The sequence below is a fragment of the Trichechus manatus genome, unplaced genomic scaffold, assembly GCF_000243295.1.
Source record: "Trichechus manatus latirostris isolate Lorelei unplaced genomic scaffold, TriManLat1.0 scaffold00124, whole genome shotgun sequence".
In the NCBI taxonomy this organism is placed as follows: domain Eukaryota; kingdom Metazoa; phylum Chordata; class Mammalia; order Sirenia; family Trichechidae; genus Trichechus; species Trichechus manatus.
Genome location: NW_004444060.1, coordinates 6,631,106 through 6,653,873, shown reverse-complemented (window position 1 = coordinate 6,653,873; position 22,768 = coordinate 6,631,106). Strand labels below are relative to the sequence as shown.

At 37.0% G+C, this 22,768-nt stretch overlaps 1 protein-coding gene across 2 annotated transcripts in view; it reads right to left on the bottom strand.

Moving 5' to 3' along the window:
- Positions 1 to 22,768, bottom strand: part of CDH12 (cadherin 12) — a 541,757-nt gene that overhangs the window by 44,937 nt on the left and 474,052 nt on the right. For both annotated transcript variants that reach the window (XM_023738882.1, XM_004384606.3), the window contains exon 7: positions 19,503 to 19,756. In XM_023738882.1, coding sequence (XP_023594650.1) covers positions 19,503 to 19,756 — 254 coding nt within the window. The remainder of the gene's footprint in view (positions 1 to 19,502; positions 19,757 to 22,768) is intronic.

Genomic DNA, 22,768 nt, shown 5'->3' with positions numbered 1-22,768 from the left:
CCGTTGGAGTAGAGAGATGAGAGACTATGAAATGGAGAAAAACAAAAAGGGGAAGAGGAAGAAAAAAAGAAAAGAAAAGAATAAATAAATAAAAATCAGAAAGGGAAAAGAACAGCAAAGTTTCCAGGGATCCCACCGGTGCTATGAGGTATGGGGAAGTTGTTCTCAGGTGTTGCAGTACAGCCTGGCTAGAAGGCATTGTGTTATACAACACCAGGTATTCAGGGAACAGAAAGAGAAGGAAGATAAAGAGAGACGAGAAACTGAGTAATGAAGAAAGACAAAAAGGGAAAAAGAGGGAAAAGAAAACAAAACAAATTAAAAAAAAAAGAACAAGAAAAGTCCCCCCCAAAAAAGAATAAAACAACGAAAAAAGAAATGCCCTCAGGGATCCCTCTGCACGTCTGTGCAAGCCGAGGGGGTAAGTTCCAAGCTACACAGCACTGCCTGGCCAGAACGGGCTCCCAGCTCAAGAAAAGGAAAACAAGCAAACACACAAAAGCCCGGGGATCCCACCAGTGCAGCAGCCCAGACTAGGAAGCAGCTGCACACTCGAACGGAGCTCCACAGCACCTCAGGAAGAAGCAAAGATGGCACACGGAGCCAGGTATTTGAGAGAAAGGAGGGGAAGGTGGTGAGAGGTAAGGAAGAAATCAAAAGAAGCGGAAAAAAGCAACACCAGCAGCCGACAAATGGCACTCAGAGAGCCAGCCCGTTTGGGTGGGTGGAATCCAAGCAGCCGGTGCTTCCCAGACAAGAGATTGTGGCCGTGGGAAGCAGAGAAGGCCAAGGGGCTGTGAGGAAGGGTTGGGGGTGGGAAAGCGTATATCAGAAATTGACAGTTGTTTTGTCTCCCTCTGGAAGCTCCGTGAAGCTGCTTTCTTGTACCCCCTGCTTGCTGGTCTCCGATAGGAGTCCAAGATGGTGGATCTGCCCTGTGTTAGCTGATAGGGGACCTCTGCATGAATCTCTCCTCGCTTTCTGTTCTCTGTCAGTTTTCTCACTCCATTTGCTGCTTGGCTGAGTTCTTTATCTCTTCATTTGATGTTTTAGGGTTTCAGGATTGTTGTTTTCTCTGTTCAGCTTAGTTTTTCGGATCTTTACTGTGGAGGGTCGGCATGGTGCTTCTGCCTAGAGTGCCATTTTGGTGGAGAAGGTCTTATATAGGTAATAAACTCTCCTTATTTTCTTGGCCCTTACCGTGTTTTTCAGCACAAAAATTTCTGAGTCCCAGAAATCTTTTCAATCTCAGACAAAATCAAGACAGTTTGTCACCTTTCTTGCTGTTAATGCTTGAAATATGTGTTATAATTTATAAAGTTGATTCAAACAGAAATTTGACTTTGTACACACACAAGTCATGTAATTTGAGGAGGTAGCATATGATCAGGAATGGATGGTACTGAAGGAAGAGGTCCAAGCTGCGGTGAAGGCACTGGTGAAAAACTAGGTTTCAGGAATTGATGGAATGCCAAATGAGATGTTTCAGCAAACGGATGCAGCACTGGAAGTGCTCGCTCATCTGCGCCAATAAATTTGGCAGACAGCTACTTGGCCAACTGATTGGAAGAGATCCATATTTATTTCTATTTCATAGAAAGGTGATCCAACAGAAGGAGGAAATTATCGAACAGCAGTATAACATGAGCTGTCTATGCTGGCCTAACTCACCAGTTTAAATGAGCAAAAATCATAAATATGGAATATGTTTTAATTATCTTGTACTTGTTTGGTGAATAGGTAAGATATAAATGAAATATAGATATTTATAATCTATATATAATGAAACAAATATTTAGTTCATCCAAGTATGCACAGTGATTGTAGCTAAATGACGTTAAACAACTGAATAAAAATCAAAAATTAAATAACTAACCTAATCTGTGCAGGCTACTTGGTAGAGCACAATTTTATTACTTTTCTGTAAATGAGTTTTCAGAAATGCCTTAGAAAGTTTTATTCTCTTCATTAGGTAAGCATTCCCCCTTAAAATTGTTTCTTTTAATTTGCCTAACAACTTTCTCGCAGTTAATGGAAAAGCTAACTTTGACCCTGTCCCAATTCTCAAACACATTTTGTAAAAGTACTTGATTGTACAGAGCTACTCTAAATGTCTCATTCTCTCAGTAATAATAGTGTGCTAATAATGATTTCAGGTCAAGGTGGAAAACTTTCTTTTGTTCAAGTAATAATGATATATTAAAATCTCTTCACTCGTCTCCTCCGAGTTGCTAAAGTTTTTGTTTGTATTTTTTATTTTGTGTCTTGTGGGAGATAATTAAATGGTAGTAAGTTCATTTCAACTTATTTTAACAAACGTTTTACTGAGAACTTTAGTCACTTAGAGTGACACTTAGACTGTGGTTGCCTCTTTAACAATCCAAGGAAACTTTTTTCTTAAAAAAAAAAAAAACCCAGACCCATTGCTGTTGAGTCGATTCCAACTCATACTGACAATACAGAACAGAGTAGAACTTCCTGTAGGGTTTCTATGTCTCCAAAATGTTACTGAAGCCTGAAGTAGACTGCCACATCTTTCCCTTGCAGAGAGAGGCTGATGGGTTTGAACCACTGAACTTTCAGTTAGCAGCCTAGTGCTTTAACCACTGTGCCAGCAGGGTTCCTCAAACATTTTTCTTAAGAATCCCTATATGTTTCTAGAACTTTGTTAAATAGTAATCCCTAATTTCATATTAGTTCCTTTTATCTTTTTTTTTTTTTTCCACTTATTCCTATACTCCTTACATTCCCCTTGGTAGACTTAAAAGTTCTATTTTAGGTAGTTTAGACAGCTACTCTGGTGGGCTATAAATATTTGATGAGAAATTGAACACCTTATAAAAGTATAATGATTTAATAAATGCACCATTCTTCTGTTCTTAAATTTTCCAAATACACCATGAACTATTTATCATCAAAGTATAATTGCTATATTTTTATTTCCCTCCAAGATGTTTAAGCTGCCCCTCCACTTCTTTTTTAACAGTCTCAAAAGGACTTCTGACTCCTTTCTAAATGTCAGCTTCCAAACTCTCCTTTACTCTGCCATTCTCTTGGCCCATGTGTTTTGCCTTTGGATACTCTCAGACTGAAAAGAACTCCATCTACTCCCAAAATGTTATACCTGGCTTTTAGTTTACTCTGCAGAGAACTTGAACCTGCTCACTCTAATGGAGAGAAAAGGTTAGAATGAGATTAATCTTGATTAAATTTGGGTTTTGTCACTTAATAGTTTCAAAATTAAATGTGCACAGTCTCCTTTCTCTTTTAATTTCCTTACACAAAATGCTTCTCCTGATCTTATTCATGTTCCTCCCGTGAAGCCTTGCCAAATTCCTGTAGGTAGAATTTTTTGCTTCCTTCTTATAAAATCGTATTGTCTTACTTCTCTTATTTTATGTATCTATTTTAATTGGTGTTGCTTTTCTGAAATGAAAATAGCAAAATAATTATATTTTATTTCTTTGATTATACAGTAAGTTACCTTAGAAGAGGAAAGATCCATCTCTGAATTTATTATTCTCTACACAATATATTGTACTTATATGTATTAAATTATTTTATACATCTGACTGTTCTTAAAAATGTCATGGTCACATTTCAAACATACTATTATTTATTTTATTATTTATTATTTATTGAAGTTGTCAAGGATTTCATTTTACTTGAATCCACAATCAACACCCATAGAAGCAGCAGTCAAGAAATCAAACTATGCATTGAATTGGGTAAATCTGCTGCAAAAGACCTCCTTAAAGTGTTAAAAACCAAAGAATTAACCTTGAGGACTAAGGTGGTCCTGACCCAAGCCATGATATTTTCAATTGCTTCATATACATGAGAAAGCTGAGCACTGAATAAGGAACACTGAAGAAGAATTGATGCCTTTGAATTACGGTGTTGGCAAAGAATATTGAATATACCATGGATTGCCAGACATGGAACCAATTTGTCTTGGAAGAAGTACAGCCAGAATGCTCCTTAGAAGCAAAGATGGTAAGATTTGGTCTCACATACTTTGTACGTGTTATCAGGAGGGAGCAGTACCTGGAGAAGGACATCATGCTTGGTAAAGTAGAGGGTCAGTGAAAAAGAGGAAGACCCTCAAGGAAATGAATTGATACAGTGGCTGAAACAATGGGCTCAAACATAGCAACAATTGTGAGGATGGTGCAGAACTCGGCAGCTTTTCATTCTGTTACACATGGGGTCACTATGAGTAGGAACCAACTCGACAGCACCTAACAATATTATTTATTTTACATCTTTGAGTATCTGAGCATACATATTCTGAACTTTCCGTTGTTGTTGTTGTTTTTGTTTGTTTGTTTTTCAGATGGTTTATCATATCTATTTCCTGGAACTGAATCAAATGCCAGTTGTTTCTAGGTCACAGTTAGATTTATTTACTCTAGTGGCTGTGGCCAAATGGCTGTGAAGACAGATGTCATTTTAACTAGAGCTACCTAACAGTTGAAACCCAAATATAAACATCATATTTGAAAGATATTTTTTAATATCATTTATTTTCCTTTTTTTCTGCCAATCGTGTATTTTCTGCTTGCAATTTGTCTACCTGTTATCTCATTTGCACTCAGGAAATTACTCACTTCCTCTTAACTCATTGTATTTAGCAACTGTGTCCATTTATCTAATTTTTCACTGATCAGTGATTATTAAAATATTTTCAAAGAAGAGAGTTTCAGACTTATTAATTATATATTTAAAGTTCCTAACCTTAATAAAAACCCACTGCCATCAAGCCAATTCCGACCCCTAGCAATCCTATGCCCTGGTGACACACTGGTTAAGAGCTTGGCTGTTAAGCTTGGCAGTTCATACCCATCAGTCACTCCTTGGAAACTCTATGGGACAATTATACTCTGTCCTATAGGATCACTACGAATCAGAATAGATTTGATGACAACAGGTTTTTTTTTTTTTTTTTTTTGGTTTAACCTTAATAACCACCACCCATCCATCAGTTTGTCTGTTGTAGTATGGTGGCTTCTGTGTTGCTGTGATGTTGGAAGCTACACCAGTAGTATTTCAACTACTAGCAGGGTCATCCCTGGTGGGCAGGTTTCAGAAGAACTTCTAGACTAAGACAGACTAAGAAGAAAGGCCTGATTATGTACTTCTGAAAATTAGCCAATGGACACCCATGGATCAAAACAGTATATTGTCAGATATAGTGGTGGAAGATGTGTCCCCTAGGTTGAAAGGCACTCAAAATACACAGTGGCTTCAACAATGGACACGAGCATACCAATGATCATGAAGATGGCCCAGGACTAGGCCATGTTTTGTTCTGTTGCACATGGGGTCCGCATGAGTCAGAGCTGTCTCAATGGCAACTAACAATGACAACAATATTATTAACATCATAATAATATACTTAAGCACCGAGGGTAAATATCTTCTCTGATACCAATTGCAAACACAGTTCTTGTTCTTCTGATCCTAAACATGTGGAGTTAGGTTTAAAAGTCACACATTAAAGGGCACCATCCTCCAGGCTGCCAAGTATACTCAAGACTTCAGATACCAACCACAAGTTCAGGAATCCCCAGGATATCCACACTTCTGATCTGCTAGCTACAAATTCAGGGGTTCTCACTACCCCCTCAGGTTTGATAATTTGCTAAAACAACACACAGAACTCAAGAAAGTTTTGTACTTACAGTTAGAGTATTATTATGCCAAAAGGATACAAAAGAAAAGAAACATAGAGTAAGGTCTAGGAGGGCCCCCAGTGTGAAGCTTCCACGTACCAAGGGATACATTACTGTTAGGTGCTTCAGTGTCTATCACCAACCAGAAAGCTCACTTGCACCTCATTGTCCAGAGTGTTTATTCAGGTGTCATTACATAAGTATGATTGATCAAATCATTGCCCACAAGGTTGAACTCAATCCCCAGCCCTCCTCCTCCGGAGTTCAGGTCTTTCTAACATGGACAGCCCCTACCTAAATTGAACCACTTCATTAGCATAATCTGTCTGGTGTGGTCTGAAGTTCTCCATTAATAATAAAGATATTCCAATTACTCAGGAAATTCTAAAGGTTTAAATGTTATCTCCCAAGAACCAACGACTGAGAGCAAAATCTTTGGGTGAAGCAATTCTCTACCTTACAACAGAAAGTTTCAAATAAATGTTACCAAAGAATTATTCTCTAAAAATGATTAAAGAAATTATAGAGAAAAATGCTAAGAAATTTGCACGTACACTGGACATTACCATAGCACTTCAAAGTAAAGCAAAGAACCTGGAAGTTTAGCAAGTAAAAGATAGATCTCAAAAGTTCAGGATTAATATTTAATTAAACATTCCATTTAATATTTTTCAGACTTTCTTAAAGTTGCTGTTATGGGTCAAATTTTGTTCCCACAAAATTTTGTTGTTGTTAGGTGCCGACAAGTTGGTTCTGACTCATAGTGACCGTATGTAGAACTGAATGAAACACTGCCTGGCCCTGCGGCATCCTCACAATCATGGTTATGCTTGAGCCCATTGTTGCAGCCAGTGTGTCAATCCATCTTGTTGAAGGTCTTCCTCTTTTTTGCTGGCCCTCTACTTTACCAAGCATGATGTCCTTCTCCAGGGACTGATCCCTCCTGATAACACAAAATATGTGTTATAAATCCTAAACCCCTATACCTATGAATGTAATTCCATTTGGAAATAGGACTTGCTTTGTTATATTAAGGAGACCACAGCAGTGTAAGGTGTTCTTTTTAACCAATCACCTTTTAGGTATAAAAAGAGCAGATTAAACATAAAGAAAGAAGTACAAATGGGGTGGGGGGGAGATACAAGCCACATGGAGATCTCCAAGGAACCGAGGAACAGATGTTCAAAAGAGACAAGGTTCTTCCCACAGAGCCAACAGAGAGAGAAAGCCTTTCCATAGTGCTGACACTCTAAATTTGGACTTCTAGCCTCCTAAACTGTGAGAAAATAAATGTCTGTTTTTAAAGCCATTCACTTGTGGTATTTCTGTTATAGCAGCACTAAGAAACTAAGACATTTGCTGCAAGGTTTAAATCAGTTAAACTTACATAAATTGCTTAGAGTACTTCCAGGTCCCTAACTATTGAGTTGAATATTGATCGTTTTTACTACCTTGTCTTGACATCTTAGGCACTTTATTTAATGAGCTACTGAAATAATGAAATTTTTGCTTATATTTCCAAATATCTTAGAAAGCAACTTAAAAAAAATAGGTATGTATTTCAATTAAACTTAAGTGACAGAGTGGTTAGTAGTGCGACCTCTGAAATCCAGTGGCTTTTTTACAAATCTTTGTCCAATCCTAACTTAATTTGATCTACCTGGACTTTAGTTTCTCCCTCTATAAAATAGTATTAGTTGTGGTGTGTAAACAATTCTGAACAAAGTGTTCAGCCCAGAGTCCAGTGCAGATTAGTTATTATAATGTCACTATATGTTGATAGGGCATTGCCACTGATAAAAATAAAAATAAATTAATCCAACTAAGTAACATATTGTTTGCAATAATCCTTTTTGTATTGGCTGTCAATGAGTTGGTCATTTGAAGGCGCGTGGCAAAAATAATTTTCTTCACAGAGAATGTCTCTATTTTCTGAGTAAAATTATCCAACAATTTCTGGAATGTGTCATTCTTAAACATTCACTTGGTGTCATTTTGGAGGAAATTCTATTCTTTCCAGGACAGGTGAAATGAGCAGATCTAATAGTAAAGGTTTTGTCTTTCTTTAACGTTATCAATTCCAGATAGGATTCCATTATGAGACGGAGATACTTCTTTTTTTTTCATACAAAATGTCTTTTTTTTTATTTTTTCCCATACAAAAATTTATACATACATTGTTATGTGACCCTAATTGCTCTCCCCATACTGTGACAGTACACTCCTCCTTTCCACTCCTGATTCCCTATGTCCATTCAACCAGCTCCTAACCCTCTCTGCCTTCCCATCTCACCTCCGGACAAAAGCTGCCTGTTTAATCATAAGAGGGAGATTCTTACAGATAAATAACTTGATAAGAGCATGTTTGAAACTTATATACACAACTGTGCCACTGGGAATAACTTCAGATGATTGTGTAGGCAATTACTATGCAAGGAGATTAAGGAGAGATTATAGATATGCACAACATATTACTGTAAAATTGTAAAAATTAGAAGGAATATCAGCAAATCTGAATATGAGGTTTATCAAAAATCCATCTTTGTCTTGGCCTTTGTTCACTCAATTCCATTCCTTACATCTGAAATAGCCTCCCTCCTCCCACTTTTTCCTCACCTCCACCCAGTCTTCTGCTATATTACATATCAAAGCATATATATATATATATATACTTCATTTATTATTAAAAAAACTCCTCTTCCACAATCTTACTTTTCATGTCTTTCATATTCATTCATTAAAGCCACAAGATTGATTCCTATCATGGTACTTACCTTTTTTTTTTTTCCCCTTAGAGTAAAAATATGTATGTACTTTTTAAATCACCTTCCCCCAAATGCAAACAACAAAATGATATCTAAGAGTTGGGACTATATTTTTTGTTTTCCCATATACCACATGTGAAATTTATTTATTTTTTTTTCATCTTACCAGGCTAACTTCTCCTGATGTAAAATACTTATCTTATTACACCACATAATGTATTAATAACAAGCAGTATATGGATGCGCATATGTATTTTTCCAAAACTATTATAAGCAGATCTATATCTAGATATATAAATATTATAAGGACTTTCTGTTTTTAGGGATATGTAGATCTGAGTTTCCAGGTATCATGTCTATGGAACTTAATCTCTCCTTTCTTAGCAAAATGTAATCAAATACATACTGTTTTCCTTTTCTTTTTTTTTTGTAAAATGGGCTTTTGGTTTCTTAGTATCTATAAATGGAGTTAATGGAAACGAAATACTATCAGTACATTTTCAACTAGACTTCATGCAAAAACAGAATTTTGGTATAATAATTCTCTGGAGAGTCCAAATATAGCACAATTGTGAAAATGTAGTATAAATAGAACTCCTCAGATAAAACACATTCAGCTACTCCTTCAGATTCTAAATTCCACAACACCCCATTATATTGGCTTGTTTTTTTCCTTGAGTTTCTCTGAGATATTCCACAGTATCAAGTCCTGCCTGCTTTTTCTTTCCATGTATACCAATTTATACACAATATCTCTCCTTCCAATTTTTTTTAATTTTAACATGTTTCAGTTCGTTTATTCACTATGTTCCATGCATGCTTGCAAATGATCTAAGACTCTGTATATATTTTTAGCAGTACTTAGGAGTAGCTGTTTACTAGAAAAGAAAGAAAAGACCAAAATGGATGTCAGAAGAAACTCTAAAGTTGCTCTTGAATGTAGAGTATCTAAAAAAAAGGAAAAAGCTATGAAATAAAAGAAGTGAACAGAAGATTTCAAAGAGTGGCTCGAGAAAGCAAAGTCAAGTATTATAATGAAATGTGCAAAGACCCGGAGTTAGAAAACCAAAAGGAAGGAACACGCTCAGCATTTCTCCAAGCTGAAAGAACTGAAGAAAAAAGTCAAGACTCAAGTTGCAGGAATGAAGGATTCTATGGGCAAAATATTAAATGGCACAGAAAGCATAAAAAGAAGATGGAAGAAATACACAGAGTCACTGTACCAAAAAGAATTGGTCAATGTTCAACTGTTTCAGGAGGAAGCATATGATGAGGAACTGATGGTACTGAAGGAAGAAGTCCAAACTTCACTGAAGGTGTTGGCGAAAAGACTCCAGAAACTGATGGAATACCAACTGAGACGTTTCCTCAAATGGATGCAGCACTGGAGGTGCTCACTCACCTATGCCAAGAAATTTAGAGGACAGCTGCCTGGCAAACTGACTGGAAGGGATCTATATTTGTGCCCATTCCAAAGACATGTGATCCATAGAACACAGAAATTATCACAAGTAAAATTTTGCTAAAATTCATTCAAATACAATTGCAGTAGTACATTGATAGGGAACTGCCAGAAATTCAAGCTGTATTCAGAAGAGGACCTGGAACAAAGGATATCATCACTGGTGTCAGATGGATCATGGCTGAAAGCAGAGAATGCCAGAAAGATGTTTCCCTGTGTTTTATTGACTATGCAAAGGCATTCGACTGTGTGGATCATAACAAATTATGGATAACATTGTGAAGAATGGGAATTCAAGAACACTTAATTGTGCTCCTGACGAACCTGTACATAGACCAAGAGGCAATCATTCAAACAGAACAAGGGGATACTACCTGGTTTAAAGTCAGGAAAGGTGTGTATCAGGGTTGTATCCTTTCACCATACTTATTCAATCTGTATGCTGAGCAAACAACCCAAGAAGCTGGACTATATGAAGAAGAATGCTGCATCAGGGTTGGAGGAAGACTAATTAATAACCTACGATATGCAGATGACACAACTTTGCTTGCTGAAAGTGAAGAGGATTTGAAGCTCTTATTGATGAAGATCAAAGACTACAGCAATCAGTATGGATTTGCACCTCAACATAAAGAAAACAAAAATCCTCACAACTGGATCAAGAAGCAACATCATGATAAATGGAAAAAAAATATGGAAGTCATCCAGGACTTCATTTTACTTGAATCCACAATCAATGGCCATGGAAGCAACAGTTTGAAAACCAAACAATGTATTCCACTGGGCAAATCTGCTGCAAAAGACCTCTTTAAAGTGTTGAAAAGCGAAGATATCACTTTGAGGACTAAGGTGTGCCTGACCCAAACCTAGGTGTTTTCAATCACCCTATAGTCATGTGAAAACTGAACAATGAATAAAGAAGAACAAAATAAAATTGATGCCTTTGAATTACGATGTGGGCAAAGAACACTGAAGATACCATAGACTGCTTTTGTTACACAGTGGTTAATAACTTGGCTGCTAACCAAAAGATCAGCAGTTTGAATCCACCAGTCGCTCCTTGGAAACCCTATGGGACAGTTCTACTCTGTTGTATAGGGTTGCTATGAGTTACAACAGGCCAGAAGAATGAACAAATCTGTCTTGGAATAAGTACAGCTGGAATACTCCTTGCAAACAAGGATGGCCAGACTTAGTCTCATGTACTTTGGACATGTTATCAGGAGGGACCAGTTTGGAGAAGGACATCATGCTCTGTAAAGTAGAGGGTCAGGGAAAAAGAGTAAGACCCTCAACAAGATGGAATGACACAGTGATTGCAATGATGGGCTCCAGCATAACAGTGATTTTGAGGATGGCACAGAATAAGGCAGTGTATCATTGTTATGCATGAGGTCACTATGAGTAAGACTTGACTCAATGGCACTTAACAACAATAACTGTAGTAGTTGTTACTAAAATTCAGTCGTTACCTGCTGGCTTTGAATCCACCTACAATTAATAAAATAATTCATGAAAAATAGCTCCTAGTGAAGAGAATTAAATACTTCTTTTTTCTTAATTTGAGCTTTGAAAGTATTTCCTTATGTCGAGCCCATTTCTTGTTTTATATAACTCCAATTAGTCTTTCTATTCAAGTTTCTATTATTTAGCAGAGAGCATTTTATTCAGTCTCTATGATGAGCAAATAATCTGAGAACCTGGACTGTATGAAGAAGAACGGAGTGTCAGGATTGGAGGAAGACTCATTAACAACCTGTGTTATCCAGATGACACAACCTTGCTTGCTGGAAGTCAAGAGGACTTGAAGCACTTACTGACGAAGATGAAAAACCACAGCCTTCATTATAGATTACACCACAAAATAAAGAAAACAAAAATCTTCATGACTGGAACAATAAACATCATGATAGATAGAGAAAAGATTGATGCTGTAAAGGATTTCATTTTACTTGGATCCACAATCAATACCCATGGAAGCAGCAGTCAAGAAATCAAAAGATGCATTGTGTTGGGCAAATCTGCTGCAAAAGACCTCTTTAAAGTGTTGAAAAACAAAGATGTCACCTTGAGGACTAAGATGCCCTTGACCCAAGCCATGGTGTTTTCAATTGCCTCATAAGCATGCGAAAGCTGGACAATGAATAAGGAAGACCTAAGAAAAATTAACGCCTTTGAATTGTGGTGTTGGAGAAGAATACTGAATATAGCATGGACTGCCAAAAGAACAAACAAATCTGTCTTACAAGTTCAACCAGAATGCTCCTTAGAAGCAAGGATGGCGAGATGATGTCTCACATACTTTGGACATATTATCAGGAGTGATCAGTCCCTGGAGAAGGACATCATGCTTGGTAAAGTAGAGGGTCAGCGAAAAAGAGGAAGACCCTTAATGAGGTGGATTGGCACAGTGGCTGCAAAGAAGGGCTCAAGCATAGCAACAACTGTGAGGATCGTGCAGGACTGGGCAGTGTTTAGTTCTGTTGTGCATAGGGTCAGCACAGACTCAATGACACCTAACAACAACATGGCCTATTTTCATAAAATATACTGCAAGTTAAGATACCTATTGGAAGAAAGTATTTTATCCATAAGGTTATGTAAAATATTCATTAAGATAATGTAGTTAATCTTTTTTTGAACACTGCTTACCTTATCTTTTTTCTTTAGCATTCACAATGTGAATTTTTATATGATGTATATATTCTTAGAATCATGAAAGAGGCATAAGAGCAACAAATATCTGATTAAATACAAAAGCTACACGGACATGAGCCATAAAAAATGAATTCGATTTCTTGCAGTAGTTTTTATAAGTTAATTATCAGGGACAACCATGAGCAAGCATCTGAAAAAGCTTTAGAACTGAAACATTGCAGTTTTCATAGTTCCTCAAATATTTTTTCTAGGTTTCTGAAGAAATTCTTTACCTGTTTGATTTTTCTACATGTTGACAATAGTTTTAAGAATACTATGTCATTTTACTGTTGGACTGAAATTAGTATTATGTAGGTTAAATCATTCATTTAACAAATATTTATTGACTTCTCACTATATGCTAAGCAATATTTTAGGTGTGTGCGATTCATCCTTTGACACTGCAGAAACAATATCTGTCCTTGTGGAGCCTATGTTCTAGTGAGAAACAAAGCACATCAAAACAAAGCAAAACGTAAATGCAGCATTTACAACGTACCAGGCACTGCTGTAAAAGCATTTTACACCAAACACTTCATTTCATAGTCACAATAATCTTGCCAAGTGAAAACAGAGAATGGGCAATTTTTAATCTTATAATTTTACCATTTAATATAATCAATAATTAAAATAAAATATTCACATAGTACTATAGGATGCCTCTTGGTAAATGAGACCCTTCTTCATTATTCCCTAAGAGTGTTTTGGGATGAGCTTAGGTTTTTGCCTACACGGTGAGATTTCTGATCTGCTGAAAAAGGCCCTGAACTTAAAAGCAGCTACTGTGTTAGACTGTCAACCCACAGTAAAAAAATCAATTCTGATTGATTACAGCAATTTTTTTCAAAGTGTTACGAACAGACCAGAGTTGGGATATGAGATCATTTTAGATGGGACACTGATGGACATTTTTATTTTAACAACTATTTATTAATTTATTTTAAAATTGCCTTTAATTTATGGTAGTTGACGACGGCTCACTATTTTTTAATTTATTTATTTTCTTGATTAAGTTGTGGGTCTTGGATGGAAAAATCATTAAACAAAAAAATGACAAGATGACTAAATTTTCAATTGTTCTGTTAAACATTGTAATTTTGAATTTGTATGGGTAAGATTATAGTAACACAATAGATCTTACTTCACATTATCATTCTCTTATCACTCCAGTAATTTTTACGTAGAATGATGTTAAAATTAAATTATCTACTATCCCATTTTACATAATATTTAAATCAGATTTTAGTTTGAAAATTCCTTAGAGTTTCACATGTTTGGGAAAAAAAAAACGTGGCACATATTGAGCCAAGTGGTCTACTGAAGTCTCTCTGTAACTCAGTTCAATCATATTCAAATATTATTTTCCAATGCAACTGGATAGTCAAGTCTTTTAGATTGCATTTCTAAGCTCAAGAGCCTGCTATCATAAAAATCCTCCACCTCACTAGTGATGGATTCGGTTGTTTTACCCCTATTTGACTCATTAAAAATAGTTTTCTAAAGTATATAGAAACAGGGTTCATCTTAAAAGATATACATTATTGTTGTTGGTAGTTGCCATGGACTGGATTCTAACTCATGGAGACATTATTAGAGGCAGGAAATTAGTGCATCAACAGGCAAAGACTAGATCAGTAAGGGGAAAAATAACTAGAAATTAAGGCAGAGGTAAAAAATAAATCTGGTATGGTATACTTGCAAGGCTTGAACCAAACTTAATCTTACTTTTGAGCTGGTTCAATCTTTGGTAATGGTGCTGCTTTGGGCTCTTTGTGGGGCTCAGTGATGATAAAATACACTCAGTGGTAAAGAATAACATAGTCCTAAATTAATACCTTACACATAACCCCTTGAAAAGACACTTAAACAAAGGAAAACAGAACAAAAGAGCCTAACTAAACATGTCAAGTAATTCTACATTTTTAAGCTTATTTTCCAAAACACATTTTTCCTATCATTCTTACGTGAGAAAACATGCTTTCAAGACAAGTCATACCTCACATTTCAACTAGTGTGATTCAAGCTTATCATTTACTCCAAGGACATCAAAATAAGACAGGTTTCATGTCGATTCAAAAACAGCTCTGTCTGTAGACAACCTCTCACGGGATCAATGAGATCCATCTGTGTCTACAGCTTTAGTGAGGCAGACCACTAAGCCTCAGAAGTAGGACTAGGGATGCCACTTTACTTCACATAAAGTAGCACTTGTCAAACACTAACTCCTGTGACATGGAAGAACAGGTTTGTAGTAGGAGAGTATCTCTGAAATATACCCTTCCTTTGTTCCTCACGGAAACCCTGATGCCATAGTGGTTAAGAGCTATGGCTGCTAACCAAAAGATTGGCATGTTCGAATCCACCAGGTACTCCTTGGAAACTCTATGGGGCAGTTCTACTCTGTCCTATAGGGTCGCTGTGAGTTGGATTCGACTCGATGGCAACAGGTTTGGTTTTTGGTTTTTTCTTCCTCACATCAGGTTCTTGACTTCAGGCATTTGCTTGTACAATGAAAGCTGTGAGAGCCAGAACTTGACGGGATGGCCGTGTTTTTCTGGGTCTCACAAGTTTTCCGCCCTTGACAGGGTGCAGTCTTAACGATTTTCTATCACTCAGTTTAGTGGAAAATATTTTAATTTTCCTTCTCTGACAGGTTTCCGCCTTACACAGCTTTTGCAGGTTTAATTGTGTTTGAGGTTGTATAACGCTGACCTTACTTTTGCTCCATGGTATTTTCTACTCATAGTCAGTAAATGGTTGTTATCGAGTTGATGCTGACGCATGCTACCCCATGTGTGTCATAGGAGAACTGTGCTCCACAGGGTTTTCAATGCTCGATATTTCAAAGTAGATCACCAGGCTTCTTCTCTGAGGGGCCTCTAGGTAGAATTTAATCTCCAACCTTTTGGTTAGCAGCTGAGCGTGTTAATTATCTACACCACTCAGGTACACTCCTATTTTTAAGTATTCCATTAAAAGAGTATTTTGTTAATATTTTTACTTCATCATGCTTTGTCAGTCCTTCAAAATTAGGAGGCAGTATAATTTATTTTTCAAACTGCGTATTCTTTGCTTATGCTCTTTCACTTTGTCCCTATAATTCCCTCATTTATTGAACTGTAGAGTTTCAATTCTTGTTTGTCTTTTTATTGTTTTCTTTATAGCCTTCAATATTTCTTCTATAACTGTTTATATTCTTGAAATAACCTCTAACTCTATTCATCAGGCATTTCCCACTTGCACGATCACCAACAGCACACACAGGAGCTTCAGAAACAAGGCTGATGAATGATGACAGGCTAATGCAAAGTAACTACCAGTGCAGCAGACTCTTGAGAGCGCCACAACAGATCCTGGTAAGAAATACAGGTTTCGGTAGTTCAATTGGAAGGGAATCGTATTGTAACATGGAAATGCAGAAAAACTTATATCCAACGAGTAAATTGGACAGCATTCTGCCTGGCACGTAGGAGTGCTCTGTAATTGTTATTTTTTTCATCTTTTCTAAAGCAGAAGTGCTTCCTTAGAATTCTCTCCTAGTTCGAAAAAGAAAGGATTCATGCCGAGGAGTATCTATGGAAAACAGCGCCTATGGCGGTTAGTTTTAAATTGCTGAATAATCTCTCACAGCTGGCGATGGAGACCGTGATTGTGAATAGAAATTTCGCATTGGTGGCCCCACTCCACCTGCTCACCCTTCTACCCCCCACCCACAAATAGCTCCGAGAGCACGTGCCATACCTGTCATACCGTACATACACGTCTGGATTCATGCCATTTTGAGGGGTGAGTTCACATGAATACAAAAAACAGCACAGGTTTAGTATCTCCTAAGAGTTCAGTCTATCCTAGTACTCTGTTGAGTACCACTAAATGATTGTCCTATTTTATCATTAATTATTTGTTTGTATAAAATCGTAGAAAGTATGTGTTTATATTTTTCCCTGGGTATATTGGATATGTTTTTGCTTAAAAATCCCCTTAATACTTTCTTTGGTCAGGTTCTTGTATATCAAAGATCAACCCTCTTCTTGTTTTTAGTTACTATGTAGTTGGAAGTCAACCCTACGAGTATACAATTCAGAGCAAACATTAGATTCCTTTCTTTTTTGTCTCTCCAACAGTTTAAGAAAGTGGCAATAAGTTTAAGCATACAACAAAAGCAAACTTGAATGGGAAAAAGTCACAAAATATGTTGCAGGATAAATGTGTAATTGAGGAAAAGAGGAATCCCACTGTTGCTTTGGTAGTACTAGTAAGGTTTATTCACCACTCGTCTGTCAGTTTATAGTACTGTGGTGGCTTGAGTGTTGCTGTGATGCTGGAGGCTATGCCACCGATACTTCAAATACTAGCAGAGTCACCTATGGTGGACAGGTTTCAGCAGAGCTTTTAGATAAAGAAAAACTAGGAAAAAAATGACATGATGAACTACTTCAGAAAAAAATTGGCCAGTGAAAACCTTATGAATAGCAGCAGAATATTGCCTGATATAGTGCCAGAAGATGAGCCCCTTGGGTTGGAAGGCAATCAAAATATGACTGGGGAAGAGTTTCCTTCGCAAAGTAGAATTGACCTTAATGATGTGGATGGAGTCAAACTTTCAGGACCTTCATTTGCTGATGTGGCACGACTCAAAATGAGAAGAAACAGCTACAAATATCCATTAGTAATCGGAATGTGGAATGTAAGAAGTATGAATCTAGGAAAACTGGAAGTCATCAAAAATGAAATGGAACTCACAAAGATCGATATCCTAGGCATTAGTGAGCTGAAATGAACTGGTATTGACCATTCTGAATTGGAAAATCATACAGTCTACTATGCTGTGAATGACAAATTGAAGAGGAATGCTCACTAGTCTATGCCAAGAAATTTGGGAAAGAGCTACTTGGCCAAGCTACTGGAAGAGATCCATATTTTACCTATCCCAAAGAAAAGTGAGCCAAAAGAAATGTGGAAAGTATCAAACAATATCATTAATATCACAAACAAGTAAAATTTTGCTGAATATAATTTAAAAACAATTGCAGAAGTACATTAACAGGGAACTGCCAGAAATTCAAGCCAGATTCGGAACAGGATGTAGAACAAGGGATATCATTGCTGATGTCAGATGGATCTTGGCTGAAAGCAGAGAATGCGAGAAATACGTTCACCTGTATTTTATTGACTATGCAAAGGCATTAGACTGTGTAGATCATAACAAATTATGGATAACATTGCGAAGAATGGGAAATCCAGAGCACTTAATTGTGCTCATGAGGAACCTGTACGTAGACCAAGAAGCAGTCGTTCGATTAGAACAAGAGGTATCGCGTGGTTTAAAATCAGTAAAGGTATGATACAGGGTTGTATCTTTCACCATATTTATTCAATCTGTATGCTGAGCAAATAATCCAAGAAGCTGGACTGTATGAAGAAAAACAAAGCATCAGATTTTGGGGGCAGACTATTTTAAAATCTGTGATATGCAGATGACACAACCTTGCTTGCTGAAAGTGAAGAAGACTCGAAGCACTTACTGATGAAGATCAAAGACTATAGCCTTCAGTATGGATTTCTCCTATACATAAAGAAAACAAAAATCCTCATATATGGACCAATAAGCAATATCACGATAAATGGGGAAATGATTGAAGTTGTTAACGGTTTCGTTTTACTTGGATCCACAATCAACACCCATGGAAACAGCAGTTAAGAAATCAAACAACCCATGGGCAAATATGCTACAAAAGACCTCTTTAAAGTGTTAAAAAACAAAGATGTCACTTTGAGGACTAAGGTACACTTAACTCAATCCATGATATTTTTAATCGCCTCATATACGTGCTAAAGCTGGACAATGAATAAAGAAGACCAAAGAAGAAATGATGCATTTGAATTATGGTGTGGGAGAAGAATATTGACTATACCATGGACTGCACAGAAGAGAAAACAAATCTGTCTTGGATGAAATACACTCAGAGTGTTCCTTTGAAGCAAGGATGGTCAGACTTTGTCTCACATACTTTGGATATGTTACCAGGAGGGATCAGTCTCTGGAGAAGGACATCATGGTTGGTAAAGTAGAGGGTCAGTGAAAAAGAAGAAGACCCTCAATGAGATGGATTGACACAGTGGCTGCAACAATGGGCTCAAACATGGTAACGACTGTAAGGATGGTGCAGGACCAAGCAGTGTGTCATTCTGTCTTATATATGGCCACTCTGAGTCTGAACCCACTGTATGACACCTAACAACAGCAGTGAGGTTCATGGGCTTGAGGGACAGAGAGAGAGAAAGAGAGAAATTGACTGATTTCTTACTCTCCTTATTGCTTTGTTGACTCCCCCAGCAGCCTGTTATCAACAGGAAACCGAGTCAGCTTCTAGCAAATTGCAGACTTTTGGCAATTCCCTTATTCACCATGCCCTCGGGCCAACTCTAATTTGTGCTAACATCCACTTTACCTCAAACACAGCAGAATAAAGAGCTACAGACTGCAAATGGCAAGTTCATTTGCATTTTCAAACTTTGGGTAAGCAGGCAGAGATTTTACAGTATTCAGAATGTTTATTAAATGCCTATTAGATTAAGACACTGTGAAAAGTACCTTAATATCGTTAATCATCAGAATCAGCCTTGGAAGTTGTATTACCAATTCCCTTTTATAGATGCAAAACTGATTTCTTAGGTCGAGCACTATGTCTAATATCACACCACTGGTAAACACTGTTGCAGGGATTGATGTCCGAATGTTTTGGCTTAAATCCTAGGCTTTTCCACTATTATTAATAGTCAGCAAGTAAAGTTATTACATTTTCAAACATCATACTCTATAACTTATTATCCATGCAGACTTATTCAAAGGGTATTGTTTTCTTTTTTGAAGCACAGAATTAAAAATGTTCCTTTTCTTACCTCACGGCACTACTGCCCACATCGAGGTCTTGTGCAGTGACAGCGCCAATGATGGTCCCGACTGGAGTATCTTCGTAAACCTCCATGGTGTACAGAGGCTTACTGAACACTGGTGGCTCATCCACGTCCAGCACGCTGATCTTCAGGGTAGCTGTGTCTTTGAAGGGGCCCATGGAGTGAAACCGGTGGTCAAGGTGAAGATTGGAGGCCTCTACTTTAAAAGTATATGCCTTCTTTGTTTCAAAATCTAATGGCTGTAGTAAGGAAAAATCAAAATTGAGGAGGTACGTTCACATAGAATGTGGGAGAAATGGTGAATATCATTTCAGAGCAGTTTGCAAATTCAGACAGATGGTATTGTTTTCAACCCATACATTTCCTTTTCCTATATAATTAGCAGGTGAGGTAAGTGCAAGGTGGACTTTTTTTAAGACACAAACTTGCAGACGTTTCTTTGTAACTTGTAAAATAATCAGTTGCATAGATTAAAATGGCATAGTGCACACTTAATCATTTGATATGAGCAAAGTGAAAAAGAACAAGACAGTGGGAGGAAAGCATTTCTCTACTCTTATCCAACACTGACATCTAGTGGCATTAAGAGCAATTAAAAACTCCAAACAAAACTGAAATTGGATAACTGAAAATACTGTTTAGATCCCAGATGAAAATTTGGTTTGACAAAATATGTTTTTTTTTTTTTGGATTGCTTTCCTTATTTTGACCATAATATCATTGTTTATTAAACACTTTTTAATGCCCAGATATTTGGGCCAAAAAAGGACTGTATCAGGATTTAAAGATGTACACAGTGGTAATTACGAGAAGGGTTTAGGTGTTTTCTATTTTGAGGGTTGCATACGCAATTAATGGGCAGCGTACGTGCACCTGCAAGATATATTACCAAGAATTTAGGCTTCACAAGTACAAAGACAAATTAAAGAAGACCGTGAAATATTTGAAAGTCATTTCTCCTTGAAGTCATTGTGTCTCAATTTTAGCATTACCACTGTTTACATTCACCATTACTGTGAATATTGATCTTATGTTGCCAAGAACTGAAAACATTATATGCCAGAAATACAGTGTTGCTCTGGTGCTTTGTTTAAATGGTAACTTTAAGGTCAATGCCTCTGACTTCTAATGACCTAAGAAAAAGAAGACAATCTTAATGTCACTTTACCATAGTGATTTTCTGGGACCTTTAAATTGTTTCTGTTTTCTAAAGTAATTCCTGCTAGTGTGACTCCAATGAATTGCTAATTGCTGTGTCAACATATCTGTTTCTTTGCCTCAGTACACCTGGGGGAAATAAAGGAGGTATACTTTTTCTCTCTTCGGCATAAGAATGTTTTTTATGCATTTCCTCTGGTGAGGGAAAACAACAAAAAATAAATTAATCACAGGTGACATCCTCAAAAAACTCACAATTCTGTGGAGGTTATTATAGCAAAATATTAACACCTCTTGGACTTGACACCAAGTCTCTTTTGCTGTATGTTTCATTCCATGCTGCCTATATTTATTTTCCCTGTAATTATTCCCTTTATCACTGATTCTTTTATTCATGTTTTTACATAGCTTGTATTCAATGCTTTCTTTTACTTTTTATATTTTTGTTTACCTTATACCTGTTTACATATGATACCAATTTTCTTCAATTTCCATCTCTTTTCTATTGCAAATTTTGATTTATCTTAAAGGTAATATAAATAAAGAAGAGTATGTATAATATGCCATGATTTACAATATGGCCATTGGTTACACGAATATAAATATAAAATCTAGAACCTAAGGGGATAATCTCACAGTGCCCTTTCTTTGATCAACCCTTACCTTAACTAATTTATTCTCCTAAGGAAATCAGATTCATGAAAAGAGACCATATTGTCAGTATAGTAAAACATCAGTCAAGCGAAAAATAATAAAAGGCTACAGTTACTTGGGATGTTTACCCTAAAGAAGATCAAGGGAAGAGAAGACAGGCATTTTCAAATAGTTGACGAGCTGTCAAGTTGAAGAGCAATAGGGCTTATTCTATGAGACTCTGAGTAGTAAACTACCGGTAATTTAAATTATTGAAAAGGGTAATTTCAAGTCATTAAAAAAGGCAATCTCTAACAAATAAAATCATTTAAAATTGACTGAATTAAAAATATTGATAGCCTACTCGGTGACAAATTGGGGGATACACTGTGGCAGGGCAGAGAGATGAAAGGCAGATAAAGCATGCTTTCTCTCTGCATTCAACAAACTCAGAGAAGAGTGAGAAGTGTATTATTTTAATTAATGAATGTGTTATTTGAAGAAGTTCCCCATTTCTGAATATGCTCAGGGAAAGTCAGATGTCTTGGAGATGTCTGAGAAAGAAACTCAGATTTAAGATTGCACTAAGCCCAGCTCAAACCCGTTGCTGTTAAGTCGATGATGACTCATCTCGACCCTATAGGACAGAGTAGAACTGCCCCATAGGGTTTCCAGGGAGTGGCTGGTGGATTCAAACTGCTCATCTTTTGGTTTGCAGCTATAGCTCTTAACCACTGCATCACCAGGGCTCCAAGATTTCAATAACTAACTCAAATTTAAAAAAAAAAAGCAGTTTCCATTGAGTCAGGTCAACTCTGACTCTTGTGTCAGAGTAGAGTGTGCTCCATATGGTTTTCAAGGGTGATTTTTTAGAAAGTGGATGGTCAGAACTTTCTTTTTATTTATTTATTTTCAATTTTACTTTAGGTGAAGGATTACAGAACAGTTTCTCATTAAACAGTACACATATTGTTTTATGACATTGGTTAACAACCCCACGACATGTCAATGCTCTCCCTTCTCGACCTTGGAGGGCCTTTTTTTTTTTTGGTGAAAATATACATAGCCAAAGATACACCATTTCAAAAATTTCTACATGTACAATTCAGTGACATCGATTACGTTCTTCCAGTTGTGCTGCTATTCTCACTTTAGATGAAGGTTTACAGAACAAAATAGTTTCTCATTAAACAGTTAGTACCCATATTACCCTATGACAATGGTTAACAACCCCACGACATGCCAACACTGTCTTTACTCAACCTTGGCTCCCTATCACCAACTTTCCTGTCCCCTTCTGCCTTCTAGTCCTTGTCCCTGGACTGCTGTGCCTCATTAGTCCCATTTTGTTTTATGAGGCTGTCCAATCTCCAGCTGAACAGTGAACCTTGGGAGTGACTTCACCACTGAGCTAAAAGGGTGTCTGGGGGCCATACTCTCGGGGTTTCTCCAGTCTCTGT